Source organism: Phymastichus coffea, unplaced genomic scaffold (assembly GCF_024137745.1).
Source record: "Phymastichus coffea isolate CEN01 unplaced genomic scaffold, Cenicafe_Pcof_1.1 PCOF00008, whole genome shotgun sequence".
In the NCBI taxonomy this organism is placed as follows: Eukaryota; Metazoa; Arthropoda; class Insecta; order Hymenoptera; family Eulophidae; genus Phymastichus; species Phymastichus coffea.
Window position 1 is genome coordinate 2,255,570 of NW_026706819.1, and position 17,660 is coordinate 2,273,229.

At 32.1% G+C, this 17,660-nt stretch overlaps 1 protein-coding gene across 3 annotated transcripts in view; it reads left to right on the top strand.

Annotated features, from left to right (window-relative positions):
• The first annotated feature begins 4,405 nt into the window (after window positions 1–4,405).
• The window catches only part of LOC131669499 (scavenger receptor class B member 1), a 347,418-nt gene continuing 334,163 nt past the window's right edge, over window positions 4,406–17,660 (top strand). The window contains exon 1 of one of the 3 annotated variants that reach the window (XM_058944428.1): window positions 4,406–4,424. Coding sequence is in view for 1 of the 3 variants with exons in the window: in XM_058944410.1 (XP_058800393.1) it covers window positions 6,776–6,833 (58 nt within the window). In the remaining 2 variants the exon portion in view is untranslated. Of the gene's footprint in view, window positions 4,425–6,456; window positions 6,877–17,660 lie in introns of those variants that run through there. The other 2 variants (XM_058944410.1, XM_058944419.1) reach the window with 2 other exon arrangements.

Genomic DNA, 17,660 nt, shown 5'->3' on the forward strand with positions numbered 1-17,660 from the left:
GCAGGCGATCGGAGAACAACACGAATACCTCGCACAGGGCGGAACTGTTTCTGTTGTTTCTTTCGCGGCTCGCGAATGCGCGCACGGAGTGGTTTCGCCCTCGATGGCGAAACCTCACACACACGCACACTGCTTGGCCTTCAGCTGGTGTCCGGATGGCTCCTTGGAGGCAGCTGTCACGGCTATCTGGCACTCTCGATTGTCAGCTGATCTGGCGTATCGTTGATAACGGCACGTGAATTGGCGATTGCGGTAGCGAAAGCGGACGGACACTAGGATGGTCTAGGCTTCACTGGTTCAAATTCTATTGCGCGCGTTCCGTCTGCTCGCGTGCCGAATTCCTTCGTTACCTATTTCGTCCCCCCGGGAGGTGCTGCCCTCACAGACAGCAATTACGTTAAATAATCAGCGCTAATTTGACGTTTACCGTCACAATGTATTTGTTAACGTAATTTAATTTACATGTAAATATCGCTAGTAATTTTGCAACAAATAAATATGATACAAATTCGAATATACAACAGCGATCCTAGCACCTTAAGAAAGAGAAGCAAAACTTTGGTAACTTTGATAACTGATTTTCGACTGAGTTATCAATAAATAAAAAATTTATAATTTATTTAAACAATTAAAATTGCGTTGCGAGATAGCGATCCAACTGTACATATATATAAAATTAATGATAACGATTGTTACCCGTTTGTTGATTTTATAATGGCTAAAAAAGGAATTTACGAATTAATTATTTAATTATTATTCAAAAACGGATTATTAATTTAGTGGTTTTTATTTTGAATAATGTTCCATTTATCACGAGTGAGATTTTGATGTAAAAATCTCCCATAAATTTATTGTAAATTCCGTGTTATTCACTTATCTAACTTAAATCACTTATAATTTTAAGAGGCAATTTTTTCTTGAAAAACGATTTATACTAAAAAATTCGCTACCTTCTACTTGATTTTTTAAGTCACTAATTTTTAATTTCCAGCGAGCCATTTTACGACAAAACATGTATAAAGTTTATGCGAATATCGAAAATAGCATCGTAAGGGCTACCAAGTGTAGAAATGAGCCGTTTACGCAAGTATAAATTCGCTCGTCGCTGCGGCAAGAGGAATGATAATTCTACCTTGCCTAGCAGCGCAAGCACTGATTGAAATAAAGACTCAGCTATTTTCTGAGACCGATTTTCATTAGTGGTTAGCCCGCTATTCCTTTCCTATATGATAATGTAAGCACTCAACTCATAAGACTCATAATAAGATATAATAGATCTGGTCAAATACACAGGAACATGTTTTGTGGATTTGTGTTATTATTGACATTCTATTTATGAAATTGATAACCTCTATCATAAAAATATTTCTACGTATTATTAAGCTATATTTTGGTATACAAAAATTATATAATCTTATAAATTTCCTCTTAATCAATTATTTAACTTTTTTTCTAATTTTTTAAAGCTATTTCTCTGCTATATTTGTTTATAATGATTTACTGCGATTAAACGATTTACATCATTAAATTCTGCGTTTTGATATTGATTTTTTGAAATAAAAGCTTTTCACTTAATGTACGCGACTTCATGTAAAAGCTTGTTCAAAGTTTGAGCAAAATTGCTAAAAGAGCCTTGAAGGGACAATCCAGCGTGAAAGGAGACCCCGGCTACGAGTATACGAGGTGTGTTTAAAAAGTAAGGCGATTTTGTATATTTAAGAAAAAATATTTATTTATTTATCAATATTTATGTTGTCCCCTTCAAAGTAATCCCCCTCAGATACAATACACTTATGCCAACGGTTTTTCCAATCCTCAAAGCACTTCTCATAAGCACTTTTCGGTATAGCCTTGAGCTCTTCCAGCGATGCGGTCTTTATCTCTTCAATTGTTGCAATCTCCGTCCTTTCATAGGTCTCTTTAGTTTTGGGAACAAGAAAAACTCACATGGGGCCAAATCCGGTGAATATGGTGGCTGAGGCATGATTGTGGTGTTGTTTTTGGCCAAAAAATCTCTCACAAGCAAAGATGAGTAAGCAGGGGCATTATCGTGATGCAAAAGCCATGAATAGTTTTTCCACAATTCTGGGCATTTTCTTCATATTGCTTCTCGCAAACGGCACATAACTTCAAGATAATACTGTTTATTGACCGTACATCCATATGGTAAGAACTCCTGATGCACCACGCCATGGTAATCGAAGAAAACAGTGAGCAAAACTTTGACATTTGATCGAACTTGGCGTGCTTTTTTCGATCTTGGCTCATCTGGGCTCTTCCATTGGGACGATTGGACTTTGGTTTCGATATCATAACTATACGAGGTGTGATCAAAAAGTAAGGTGAATTTTGAAATTTAGCGGGCTACGTCCGTTCGATCTTCGACTTTTTTATTTGGTTATGTCGGTACACTCGTCTAGAACATACGTTCCAAATTTCAGCTTTGTAGTATGTTTGGTTTGTTTGTGAGAGGCATCAAGGTTAGAAGTGTTTTGCGTGCTCCACGATTTGCTGCTGTCTAAAAACATGGATCAAAGAGTTTGCATTAAATTTTGTGTGAAAAATGGAATCAAATGTTCCAAAACACTTGAAATGCTGAAAGTGGCATACGATGAGTATACTTTAAGCCAAAAAAATGTTTACAAGTGGTATAAACTCTTCCAAGATGGCCGAGAAGACACCGACGACGAACCTCGTTCTGGACGCCCCAGCACATCAACAACTGATGAGAATGTTGAAGAAGTGAAGAAAATAGTGTTGGGAAATTGTCGAATTACCATTAGAGAAATTGCTGATGATATTGGCATCTCATTTGGTTCGTGCCAATCAATTTTGACGAGTGTTTTAGACATGAGACGTGTGTCAGCGAAGTTTGTTCCGAAATTGCTCAATTTCGACCAAAAGAAACGTCGCATGAGCATCGCCCAAGAGCTACTGAATGACGTGAACGATGATCCAGATTTACTCAACAGGGTTATAACAGGTGACGAAACATGGGTATACGGTTATGACGTCGAGACTAAGACTCAATCGTCCCAGTGGAGGCATTCTGAATCACCAAGACCAAAAAAAGCACGCCAAGTTCCATCAAATGTAAAGGTTTTGCTTACAGTTTTCTTTGACTGCAGGGGCGTGGTGCATCATGAGTTCTTGCCACTGGGTAGAACAGTAAATAAGGAATATTACCTGCAAGTTATGCGCAATTTGCGCGAAGCAATCCGCCAGAAACGTCCGAATTTGTGGAAAAATAAAAATTGGCTTTTGCACCATGATAACGCCCCTGCTCACACATCGTTGCTTGTGCGCGAATTTTTGGCTAAAACCAACACAGTAACGATGCCATAGGCACCGTATTCCCCAGATCTGGCCCCCTGTGACTTCTTCTTGTTCCCAAAACTGAAGAGGCCCATGAAAGGACGGCGTTTTGCCACGATTGAGGAGATAAAGACGGCATCGAAGGATGAACTAAACAAGATCACAAAAAATGATTTTTTGAAATGCTTTGAGGATTGGAAAAAGCGTTGGCACAAGTGCATTATATCCGAGGGGGATTACTTTGAAGGAGATAAAATAAAAATTGATGTATAAATAAATATTTTTTGAGAAAAATAAAAATTCACCTTACTTTTTGATCACACCTCGTATACCCATGATTCGTCACCAGTTATGACTCTTTTGAGTAAATCTGGGTCGTCGTTGACGTCATTCAACAGTTCTTGAGCGATGCTCATGCGACGGTTCTTTTGGTCAAAATTTAGCAATTTCGGAACAAACTTCGCTGACACACGTCTCATGCCCAAAACGTTAGAAAAAATTTCATGGCACGAGCCAAGCGATATACCAACATCCTCAGCAACTTCTCTGATAGTGATTCGACGATTTTCCAGAACAATTTTCTTCACTGCTTGAACGTTTTCATCAGTTGTTGATGTGCTTCGGCGTCCAGAGCGAGGCTTATCATTGGCATCTTCCCGGCCATCTTGGAAGAGTTTGTGCCACTTGTAAACATTTTTTTTACTCAGAACAGTTTCACCGTATACCACCGTCAACATTTCAAGTGTTTCGGAGCACTTTATTTTATTTTTTACGCAAAATTTGATGCAAATCTTTTGATCCATATTTTTCGATAGCAAGAAATCGCCGAGCACGCAAAACACTTATAACCTTTACGCCTCTCACAACCAAACAAAAAATGCTATACACTTGAAACTTGGTACAGATGTTCGGGAAGAGTGTACCAACATAACAAAACAAAAAAAATCGATAATCGAAAGTACGTTGCCCGTGAAATTTGAAAAGTCACCTTACTTTTTGAACACACCTCGTATAATCGCTAGTCGTTGCGACATTCTCGGACTTTTGCTCCAGTCTTGCTTTATAACGTGAACATAAAAATAAAATAAATTCTTAGTACTCTACTTAAGGTATGTTTTACTTATTTAGTGATTAGCCTCCCATATTTCCCATTCTGAAAGGTTGCTAATCGCTGAATTCACGTGACATTTATTCTTATGAAGAAATAGTAGCCTAAGTCAATCTCCTCTCCTAATGTATATTTTATAAGCCCAGTGGATTCGTCATATTTTTATATTAGCAGTATGGTGGTCTTTTCCAGATAGATGTGATGAGACGTAAATTCTTGTGGAAGTTATTTTTTAATCAAATTTTTTAATATAATAATGAAAAATTTGATCATTTTAATAATCAAATGATCATGATAATTTTTTAATATAATAATGAAAAATTTGATCCAAGGGTATATTAGTAAAGGAAATTGAAATATATATTTTTAAATATATTATTATAATATTATTAATCTCATATCAGAATATATTATTATAATATTATTAATCTCATATCAGAATATATTATTAATCTTTCATTACTTAAATCTTTCATTGAATCATATTATACGCATGAGTATTTTTAGTAATAACTCTCAAATTTGAAAGACTTATAATTTAAAAATGGAAATACTCCGTTTATATGTTATATAAAAAAATAAAATTTATTGATTTTTAGCCTACGTAGCCCAGAAAATGAATTTGAGTCGTTACATATGCTATAACATTTGATATATCAGATACGTCATTTGACATTCGTTACATTCTTTATATTATATAAACATTATTATATTTTTTCACATTTTTATTTACGAATTGAGTGTTATATAAATTTAATACTATAAATTTATATTATAACACCATACTATAATAAATAATACAGATTATATAACATATATATTTATACGGTATTGTAGAATTTCTAGATTTATATTTATACACACATACATACGTACATACAAGTTGTATAAATTACATATTATTTATTGTTGACTTATATAGCTTGTGAGAGAAGTTATCATAAATTCAAATTATATGCTTAGAAAATCAAATAAAATAGGTAATCTGTAAAAAAATGCTCAAGAAATGTAAAGAGTATTATAAGGCTGTTAAAAAAGGTAAGTTGTAAAAAGGATATATCTATTTTAAAGGTGAACAAAAATAGTTCTCAGAAGATAGTAGAGAAGTTAATGCAGGTAAATTATGACCTTTAAGTTTAAAGTTATTGAAGTAGCGGAGTGAAACGAAAAAGTGAATACTATTCAAACAATCGAAAGTTTCCTGAACAATCTTAATAATTCTTTAATTCTTTTTATGCAGATTATTATACTTATTAGTACGTAGTGAAGGTAGTAAAGTTTTTTTATTAATTTTCGTTAAATATATATAATTTTAAATATATATAATATATATAATTTTGGTTATATATATATAAGCTAGAAGAAATAACTATATAAAACGTAGAGGATAGCAATTAATAGAGTAAGAAGAACAACTTAGTGATCTTTTATAGAATTTGAGTAGGTATTTTTTTACTTAAAAAAATTTAGATAACAATATTTATTTTCGAGAACTAAAAAAATCGAGTTTATTAAATAAGTTTGTATTTTGTTTTTACTGTTTAATTAAAATGACCAAAAGAGCTTAGTAAAATTTTTGTTTTTATCCTTTCTATTATTTAAAATAATGTATAGTTTCTAATTATAAATAAAAATTTTATCTATATGAAATATATATATTATGTTTTTATATAGCATATAACCCTGGATAGTTCTCTTAAAACACAATAGACTTTCAAGTTTACCCCAACTTGATGATTTTATACTTCCCTCTCCTCTCTCTCTCCCTCCGTTCCTCCCACCCTTTCTCCATCACAGTCAGTTAAGAAATAAAATAAAAGATATAATCAAAATATTTGAGTAAAATTAAAAAGTGGAGAACAAGTTGCTTGGTATTTTAATAATTAAAGGTATGTAATATTATCGGCCCTTATGCTTTTAACGACAGTGATGAAGGGAAACGAAATGAAACACCTTTGGAAGGGGGCATGATAATTCGTTCTAGGAGCAGGAGCAAGCAAGTCACTACTTGGCATTCTTCTCCTTCTCTTCATTCCTTTTCGGTTTGACTATAGTATGTCAACTGACTTGGAACTGATCGGAGCCTCGAGCTCAAATTTGAATAATCTAAACTAGAATCGATACTAATGCATGAACTGACACGTCACAGGTGCTAGTTCAATTACAAGTGAGAGTCAAATCGATATTACGCTACGTTGAGTGAGCTTTAGATCCTGGATTAAAAAGAGTTAATTTATGTGTTTATTTTCTTACTGCCTTTCACCTAGAGGAAGAGTTATTTGATATAGTAGTTTAAGTCAGTCAATTACTTGTCTACTTACGAGCAACAGATTGAACACGTCGATTTTTGACATGAGAGTGCAGCGAGGTATTTGTACTAAACTTCAGGGAGGATTCCTCAAACGATGGTGTAAGTCTCTGTCTTTCTCTATTAGATATTGTCCAACGGTCAGGTAAGTACATTTATGCTAGACGTTTTCCGAAACGGAATATTTGAATGGATTTTTACTTCGATTTTTACATAACACTGTTTGCCTTTCTACTTCTATTTTGGCTCTGCTTCTTGTTCCAATGTCTGCTATGCTGTCTAAGCAGACTAGCGCGTATCTATTTTTGCCAAATTTTAATTTTTCGGGTAGAATTAGATTTCGTAGTTTGTGTAAGCAACTACATTTATAGACTCTATTTTGTTTAATTTTAATTTATAAACTGTATATTTATTGTTATGTCGTAAATTTTCTCTTAAATTGACAAGTGTATATCTGGCATTATCGTATTTTTACACATACAATGATGTTGCAAAAACATAAGGTGAGTATGTTGCAATTATTGTACAGTTTCATTTGTAGATTTCAATACTTACTTTAAATTGAATGATACTAGTTTTTGTGTTGTTTATGACTTAGTACTTAAATAATTATTTGTTAATAAATTGATACATTTTGTCAAACCAAAATATCAATTATTTTATTTTATTATACCCTATTCTCGTTAAACCAACGTCTTCACGCAATAGAAGATTGCCATTTGCTTAACAGTGAAATAGTTGTGTTGTCGTATCGCTATCAAGAGTGTTTATTTATTCTAAATGTGCTTTCGTGTTTTACAATATTGTGATATATTTTTATAGAAATAAAATCCTGTACCATATTATAAAAAAATATAATTTTAAAATTAAATAATAAATATACACAAATTATGTTACGGTAATTTATTTTAATTCCTTATGAATTCGGTAAAAATAATAATTTTATGAATTTTAGTTATTTTTGTCAAGATATTTATCACAACTGTTATTCATTAAAAAATTAAGTATAATAAAATTTGACAATTTCAAGTCATAAATTATTTCCAAGGCTTTCAAAAACATGTAATTTGTATTTTAATATCCGCTTTCTAGTAAATAAGGTCACTTAGATTCAAAGGGTTGTCAATATAATAAATAATTCTAAGTATCATTTTTTTTAATCTTTTATAAGTTTTCCTTTTTATCCTTTATATATATAATAATATTATATTAATATATTATATTATATTATACTATAATATAATATTATAATTTATTAATGTATTCCCACATAAAAAAGTGATGGTTTGCCGAGTGAAATCTTTTTATTCACGACGTGATTGGCTGTCTCATGGGTTACTATTATTTGTAGATCGGCGCTAAAGAATAGACTGAGGCGTTTCAGGTCGATGAATACGCAATTAATTAAATGAATAAAAATAAATAAGTACATAAATTAGCAGGCACTGGAAAAACAATAACGCTCACATTCATCTCTCAATAACCTAACCTTGCAATAATACCATAAAGTAATATTAAGGCACTCCAATTAAATTTATTGATTATCGATAATGTAAAGTTTATCTTTCAATAAACATCAACAATAAAGATAAATAGATATTTTATGACACACTGTGAACTGATTTTGGCGTATTTAGTGTCGTTAATTTATTTTTAAAAAATTTAGAAATTTAATTTATAATATAAACAAACTATCAAAATTATCACAAAAGAACAATTAAAAAAATAGTTGAAGAACAGTTAAAATAACATGTCTGGTGGTACGGTGATATCTTACGAAAAGCTTGAAATCATAGGCCAACGTGTTAAGACAATAAAGAAAATTTAATTGACAGGTATAATTGTTTTATTTATTTAAAAAATAGAAATAAGAAACTAATTAGGTGGACTGCCCATCACCTACCTCTTATAAAAAAAGAGATGGTCTGAACGTGAAGGTAGTTTATTCATTATTAGATGAGCTGAATGATGGACACGTGATATAAATCGTTATTGATGAATGAAAATAAATTAATCTCAGAATAAAGCGCGCAGTGCACCTACGTTCGTTTTGGGCAGTTAAACACTTAAAATTCTGTTACGTAATTAGATTTGAAATTATTGTTAAACCGGTGAATAACATTGAATTGGTATTTATTAATCAATACCGACGTATTACGATAAGCATTTTAAAGCATGATATTGTTTTGTGTACGCTATGTATTTTAGATTTTTTTTATCTTTAATAATTTGAATTTGATTCATGCTTAAAACCGATGATTACTGAATAAAAACAATGGATGCGCTTCACCGCTTAACGACACCTAACAACATCAGTATTTTTTAACTAAAAACGAGAATAATGTAAGAAATCAAACCTATATTGATTGTGATTGGTTAGTTGGAGATAGGAGTTATTGCATGTGATTGGCTTACTGATATGACAATAATTTGGCGCAATAATTTGAAATTATTTATATACTCTGTACAATTTGATAAGTATTTACTACATACAGTGTGCATTGGGAATACTAGTTGACTAAAAAACCCAAACTTGACGTCGTTAGCAAATGAAACTATATTTTAAGTGTAAATTATAAAAAAATCCGGACAATTATTAATTTCATAAAAATTAGTCATTCTATTCGTAACTTTACTATGGATATACAATCTATGATCAGCAGTGGTACCATCAAAGATAAATAGGAAGATTGCCAAAGCATGTTATGGAATTAAGCGAAAGTTAACAGTGACGTTCCTAGTGGCCGGCTCTGAAAGGTCTACCCAGGTACAGTCCAAAGAGGGAAAGTATACGTCCAAATCGAAGAGTGGGAAGGACTAGGTATAGAGCCAGTAGAGCTGTACAAGTGGGAATGGTTGAGTGAGTCCAAGTACACAAAGAAAATGATTTTTGTTATTAAAATATGATTGAACTTTATTAAATATAGATATTTACACTATGTAAATAATTACATATAATATTTTCATTTATTTACATTTGATGTACAGTTTATAATAATACATGTAAAGAAAACCTTTATTGAATTGAAAAATGATTATTTATATAACAACAAATAAATCTTTGCAACAATAATATTATAATATAAAAATAATAATGTACAAAAGACAACGTTGTTCCATTTTCGTGTGTGTAGGTGTATACGAATGTGAGTACATGTGCGTGTATGGAAACGTGTATAGAGGGTGTGCGGGCGTGTGTTGTAATACGACAAAATGATTTTTGTATCTCACTTCTCATGTTAGTGTTTCCGACTGTATGTAGGTAGGCGGGCTTATATCAACTACGACCATGTACTAATAATGCAATTACTGCGCAAAAACAAGAAGCGATAGTGAGTGTCTCTAGCTAGAGGTCGAGAGAGCTCGGTCTTTCGATTCGGGTCTGCCGACGACGTAATATCTCAACAAACGTAGCTGGTCCCGAGATGTTCTACGAACGACTACGCATCGTTGCTATTCCCTGCTCTCAAGGATAGCTGAAGATTTTATCTCATCTACTAAGGATAAAGGTTACTTTCATTATCTATTATGATTTAAGGAGACCTGAACGAAGTAACCCTAAGCTCTCGATTGTCTTTGTGGTAAAAAAAAAAACAGTTAAGTAGGATTGTGTAACGATATATTTCAATGTTACAGTATATATATGAATATAATATATAATAAAATAGTTTATATACAATTATGTACACATATTATTTACATGCATGCAATATATACTTATTTATTATTATTATTTATTATTTATTATTTATTAGCTCAAGTACTAGCGAAATTTATCGTTATGAAGTAAATAAAATATGATCAACAAAATCTAAAATAAAAATAAAAATATAAAAATTGAACTTAAATCAAAATTAAAGAACTTAACAGCATATTATTTTTTGTAAACTTAGAGATTACTGACTATTAACTATTTTCTATTCTAACTTTTTGTACACTTTTGAGCAATAGATTATTTAGCATAATTATGCTAATGAATTTTGTTTTATAAATCTTAACTAATAATAAGAATTCTAAAGCTTCTAATTTCTACGAGTAACAGCTGTGACTTATCGAAATATTTTGGAAAAATTTCAGTTGTTACTTGCTCAGCTATGGCAGTTATTTTTTTCGAAAAACCTACTTCGTGACAAATACTGAAATAAAATGCTTCAATATGACAGTTAATGATACTGGAAAAACGATCTGTTCCGATTTTTCAACTTGAGTTTCAACACACCGATTTTCTGACAACGTATAGTTTGAATTAAATAATTGTTAATAATCAGAGTTCTCAAAAAATTCATTTTTTTTCAAAAAGAAATGGCTGTATTCTGAATAACTCCTATTTTATAAAGCTTTGCGAGCAACAGATCCAGCGAAAAACGTAATAACATTAGTTTCATAAGTTTCATAATGCTGTTTTTTTGCATGTTACTTGCAAGCTTTGTAAGTTAAGATTTTAAGAGATTTTTCAATGTTAGAAAAATCCTCGATTTCTTCTTAAGATATACTACAAAAACCAAGTTTTTGTAAGGATTCGGTAGTTTGCAAATGTTTACTTATGTCTAATAAAGACTGTGCCTCTAAAAATTGAAAATTACCTCTATCACTAGTATAAATGTTACTTGTAGAATTAACATAATGAAACCATACGTTTTCGCCGTAGAATTGAAATTGAATCCACCTCTACCACGGAATTTAGCATGATCATGTTCTACCGAATCTTGATCACAATAACCTATAGCTAGTTCGAAACCAATGAATTTTCCTTTTAAATTTCTCTATAAATATAACAAAGCTCCTACAATTATTTGTAAACTTTCAAAGCAAGGAGGTATTTTAACATTCCCCTTTTTATTTATGGGTCTTCATTTATTAATTTGTACAACAAAATTTTTCTAGAAGCTCTTTAATTTCTGGAGTATTTTCAGATAACGGACGTTTCTGGCTATCTACATTTTTTAATGAATATGTATTGTATGCATCAATAATTTTATCCAATTACTTGAAAAAAGTAGCTGAACGTTTCTAAGTATTTAAAATTTAACCAAGTCTAACAAGATTTTCCCCAGCTAATCTAATTGCACCACTATTTCGTTTACTCAATGATTAAAAAGCTAACTTAACTTTCATCGATGGAAAAATATTAGATTTAAAGTATCCCTTTAAATATCCTAATAAATTTGGAGTTCTATTGCATTTATTAAATAACCAATTATTAATTAAATCAACAAAATTCGTAATTCATAATTCATTATTATACCACCAATGTAAATGCAGCTATGAAACCTGTGACGGCCACCCGTAACTTAGTTTTTATTTAATTATTAAATATGACGAACGGAGTGGGAACCTTCCTGATTTCCCACGATGAAAACGCATTCGAAATATAAACTTTGATAGTGGCCCGAGCCTGCGTACTCAAGCTTACAATCAACGCTCTATCCTGCTTTGTCCCACACGCATGTGTTGACAGGGGCCTATGATCATCGCGTATACATCGTGAAGTGTTATCACGCTGATAATGGAAGGGGACCATAAAAATGCAATCTATCTTTTTTTTCCCACCGATTTTTAAGAAAATATCCGTAATATTAAATAGATTTTCATCAATTTTGTAAGCTATTATAATGCGCATCTTTTTGTCACCGAATAACCAATAAATAGAACAGTAATGTATTTATTTTATAATAAATCGTAAAAGGTTTGGATTTTTCTGAATGTTTATAATAATCACTATGTATCGTTATAATTAATTAAGTTTAGTACAATTATGTATAAGTAATTATAAACTATAGCGTTACTAAGTGGCACTCCGAGAGCCGTCTCTGGAGAAAAGGGCCCAAATTAAAAAGGGACCGCCCTTTCTCTCTCTGAAAATTCACGCCCACAGACCAATAAAGAAATTCTGGATATGATTAGAAAATTTCCCACCAATACAAAATTTGGCCGTTATCGCTTCATGGGCCTGAGGAAAGGGATTTCCACCCAACCACTCACGGCTTATAAAAAGCTCTGTACAAGACTGGAAAGAGTAGAGTAGTGAGTGTGGAGTGAGCACCAGGAAGTCCCTAACAAGAAGTGTTTACCAGTGAGTGAGTCCCGGAGGAAGCATCAAAGAAGAAAAGTCAGCCAAAATTCAATTAAGAAGTCACACAAGTATATTCAGAATATATAGAGAGAGAAAGAGGCCAAAGAGCAGAGAGAGTGCAGCCTTAACAATAAGTGATTAGATAAAATAAAAGTAAGTAAAATGTTATAACTGGTTATCCTTTTCTTTCTTTAAGTAATCCGCCTTTCTTTTGGAAATTCATTAAGCGTGAGTCTGGTGAATTTTCATTAAAGTCCCTTAAGAACACATTAAACGTGAGTCTGGTGTGTTCGTAATAACATTTGGTTATTACATTCCGCGCTAGCATACAGTTTTCTCAACGCAACAATATTGCTCGTCCCGGCTTATGTGTTACACGATAGCCAAATCAGAGCAACCCTGAGTTTACGCTTACTCCAAGCGTACCTGAGAGTGACCCCGACGTCACAAACCTCAACTACGCGAGTAATCGTTTGACCAAGTGAGGACAATAAAAAATTGCATAACATTTTATTTGACTTATAAAAAAGAATGGCTGTTTAATTGTAACTTTTAATAATTTAAGCAATTTTTGATTATTACTTTCTTGATTGAAAATTGTGAAACATATCTATTTCAATATTACGCTATGTTTTTGCAACACTAAGAATAATTTCTTGGAGCTTTTTTGTAGACACGCCGTTACGATTAAAACCGGAAGTAATCAATTGTCACAGATTTTTCGCTTTCATGATATCTAAAATAATCAAAAGTGCGTGCTTTGTAATAATGCTGTTTGTGCAAGTTGATCTTATATCTAGAAGACGTTCAATGCAATTGCATTTAAGAAAAATACTTTTCATAAGTTTTAATCGACATTTCATCAAATTTAACTCCATACTCTCTGGTTTTTAGACAGAATCGTAAGATTTGTGCGATTTTCATCTAATACTAGAATTTGAACAGCGTATTTTGCGTGCCCCAACTTACATTTTTGTTGTCTATAATCTAGTTAATACAATTAAACATTGATTATTTCATTGATATTATCAAATATTTTGTCAGTGAAAGAAATTTTATATTTGTAAAATAATTAATGGAATAAATTAAAAAAAATTAATAATCATAAATATAGCTCTTTATAAACATAATTTTTAACACTTATATTTTCTATTTGATGATCATGAAGATAAATTATTAGGGGATTCCAAGATCGAATGTGAGATGGCTTCATAAGGCTGTTTGTGATTAAAAACCTTTCTTCGTAGATCTATATTAATTTTGTCAAAAGTTCGACCTTAAACTTTATTTTTTGTGATTGCAAAAGCTAAGTTAATTGGAAACTATCTCTGTTTGAAAGTGATAGAAAATATGTCTTCACAATATAATTTTATGCGAAAAAGAAGAGTCGACTCCACTTTTTAACAGCGCACAACACCTCTGGCTTCCTGACAATTCTCAGGATTTTTATCATAAATTACAATCAATGCAGGGGGTTGGGTATATAGCTTCTCAGTTTTCGGCATTTCTAACAATAATCAGAGTAGATGAAATAGCATTTTTCTCAAAACTTATTAATAAAAAATTATTTTTTTAAATAAAATATAATTTTTGTGCATGTAAATAATTTGAATTAAAAATATTAAAATGGTTTTATATTTATATTCAAACAAAAATAGCAATCAGCATAATTTTGATGAAACATTTTAAATTAGATTAGGTTAGATTTAAATACAGACGTACGCACTGCAAGAGTCATTCAGATGGCCTTTATCTAAACATCAGAAAATCCGGTCATCACATTTTTATAAGGGGAATAATATATTAATTTTTTTTTGATCAAATATTGTAAATGGAAACCCAATTACGAACACTTGATTTAGAATGCAAATGTATGACAATATTTCTTTATCGCGAAAACTTGCAGCCGAATAATAATACATAATTTTTGCAAGATCTTTTTTGTCTTCAGAGTATGAAAGCAAATATAAATATCAAATTTAAATTAGCTTCATTGAAATGTTTACTTTTCATTTTATTTGTGACAATTTTTTATTTTGATGTTTCTTGCTTCTTTCCTTTTGTTGTTTTTTTTTACTTGTTCACCTTTTTTTCAGCTAAAAACAATTTATTTTGAAGAGAATAAATCATTACTAAAACTTGAAAAGAACATTCTTTAGGAGTCACGGTGGGTCAGTGGGTAAGAGTCCAGGCTTCTGTGCAAGAGGTCGCGGGTTCGAGCTACGGACATGTGAGGATTTTCAGAAATGAAATTTTCATATGTCTGTTACCATGATTTGGATTCCACCATAAACTGTAGGTCCAGTCATGATGCGTGTTAAACTTTATCCTTCTACACCATTTAAGAAATGATCGGGGAGGTGAGTCTGCATATTCATGAGTATAGGAAATCAAGACTAATGCGTACAGGTACTTAGTTTACCTCTGCAGCGTTCTATGTAGACATAGTTCTAGAAGTAACAATAACAATAACAATAATATTTGTTGCTTTTTCAAAATTAAAGAAGTTGGTTTGTTACAAGCAAGCACATTTGAATGTGACAGGGCTATAGCGATGCTCGCTGGCCCTGTGTGCGGCACTGTCCTCGCGTGAACGCAGCGACTAAGTATACGCTATATAGCGACTACATACTTGTGTCGTTGCAGGATCTGGAGAGAAGAGGGCGAAGATCGGCGAAGTGTCGCCGTGAGTGCGACTGAGAGCGAGAAGAGTGAGAGAGAGAGAGAGAGAGAGAGAGAGAGAGAGAGAGCGATTTTGACTGATTTTTGACGGCGATAGAAGTGGGAGCACAGCGCACATTGTGGTCAATAGGTTCAAAACCATCTAGAGGCCAGAAATCTTGTTCAAACTTTATAATTTTTGGTGAGGATCTTTTTTATACTATATGGAAGAGAGCTACGAAGCCCATTCTCCAAACTCACAAACCCCCAAACCCAAAACCCCAAACCTCCAAATCCCAAACCCACAAACCCAATACTCCAAACCCACAATCCCAATACTTCAAACCCACAAACCCAAAACCCCAAACCCCAAACCCTAAACTCTCAAACCCACAAACCTCAAACCCACAAACGAACACTCCAAACCCACAAACCCAATACTTCAAACCCACAAATCCAAAACCCCAAACCCAATACACCAAACCCACAAACCCAATACTCCAAACCCACAAACCCAAAACCCCAAACCCCAAACCCCCAAACCCACAAACCCAATACTCCAAACCCAAAACCCCAAACCCCCAAACCCACAAACCCCATACCCACAAACCCCAAACCCACAAACCCAATACTCCAAACCCACAAACCTCTCGCTCTCGTAGAATTCATTTAACACATTGCACTTCATTATGTCTTTTTATCCTGACTTCATTATTTTTTTTTAAATAACAGATTTCAATATGTAAGCTCTGTGTCAATTATAAATTTAAATTTCTTAATCGTGTAATTTCAAATACTTATACAGTAAATTGTAATCCCAATGTATTCTACATCATTGAAAGCTTATAATGGTGAAAGTTTGAAAGTTACTGTTTTATGTTTATGGTGAAAATCTAAAACAACTATGTATGGCTGTCTATTTTCCTTTCTATAGTGTGCAACTTATTATAATGTATTCCGAGTAGATCGATTTACAAACCTAAATCAGTTATATTACAAGAAAAAACTATAGATAAAATAATATTTTTATAATTAGAACAAGCAAAATTGAATATGTCAAATTCAAGTAACTCAAATTGTAAATGAAGTGGAATAACAGTAGTCGTTATCAATAAGAATAAGATGTATAAAAAATTTAACCACATATAACGTTTAAGTTAAAATTTGCTAAATAATTTCCTTTAATATTAGTAATATTCATTAGTAATACTTATAAGTCATATTTGTATTGTATTATCTATAAACATTCACATCACATTCATTCATCACAATCATTCGAGAGCCCATTTTTTTTAATTTTAGTGTATTTAAAAAAAATAAAGACTTGTGCATACTTGCAGTATTATTAGTATTCTTACATCACACTTACATCACACTTATTTTAAAATGGAATCTCTTACTCTACCCCACTTAAACTTATGTGACGTATTGTTGAAAGTCGATAAAAATGAACAAAATGTTGATTGTTTAATCAGTTATGTTAATACGATTTATCTTGACTTAGACGAAGAACAGTTATCGCGCGTGAAAAAAAACTTAGTTTTAGTTTTCTGCGCATCTTCAAAATGAAATTATCTTCTGCATTTTACAAAGAAAATGTATTTAGAAATAAAAATTGCCAGCGGTTATCAGAAAATGTTATTATTGATCTTAAAAAGGATGCCCCAAGTGGTGGCAGACCATCATTAGATAATTACGAAGGTAGTTCTAAATCTACTAAGCGCAGAAAAATACTACTTCTGTCTGAAAGTTATTTAGAAGAAGAAATAAAACAGGCTTTTTATAAAAACTTAAGAGATTCTGGAAGAAACATTTGATACATGTTATTGAATTCCTTTCAAACAATGAAGAATGCAACTTACTTACATTTACCGAAACTGAATCATTAGCTCTTATTGAGGATACAAAGTTATCTCGGTGGCAGTATGATACGATTCGAAAACGATTTAAAGAAAAGAATGCAGATATTTTTATACCTTATAAAAAGCTTGCAGAAGCAAAAGCAGAATGCTATCCTGTACCTTCAAGTATATTAATAACTGAGAAACACGTTTCCATTGATTTGCAAGCTTTGTTAGATCATACATGTAGGCGGTTACTACAAATACCTACTGTTATTTCTCTCATACCTAAAAATGTAACTGAAGTATCTCTTATAATGACTTGTAAATGGGGATGTGATGGTGCTTCTGATC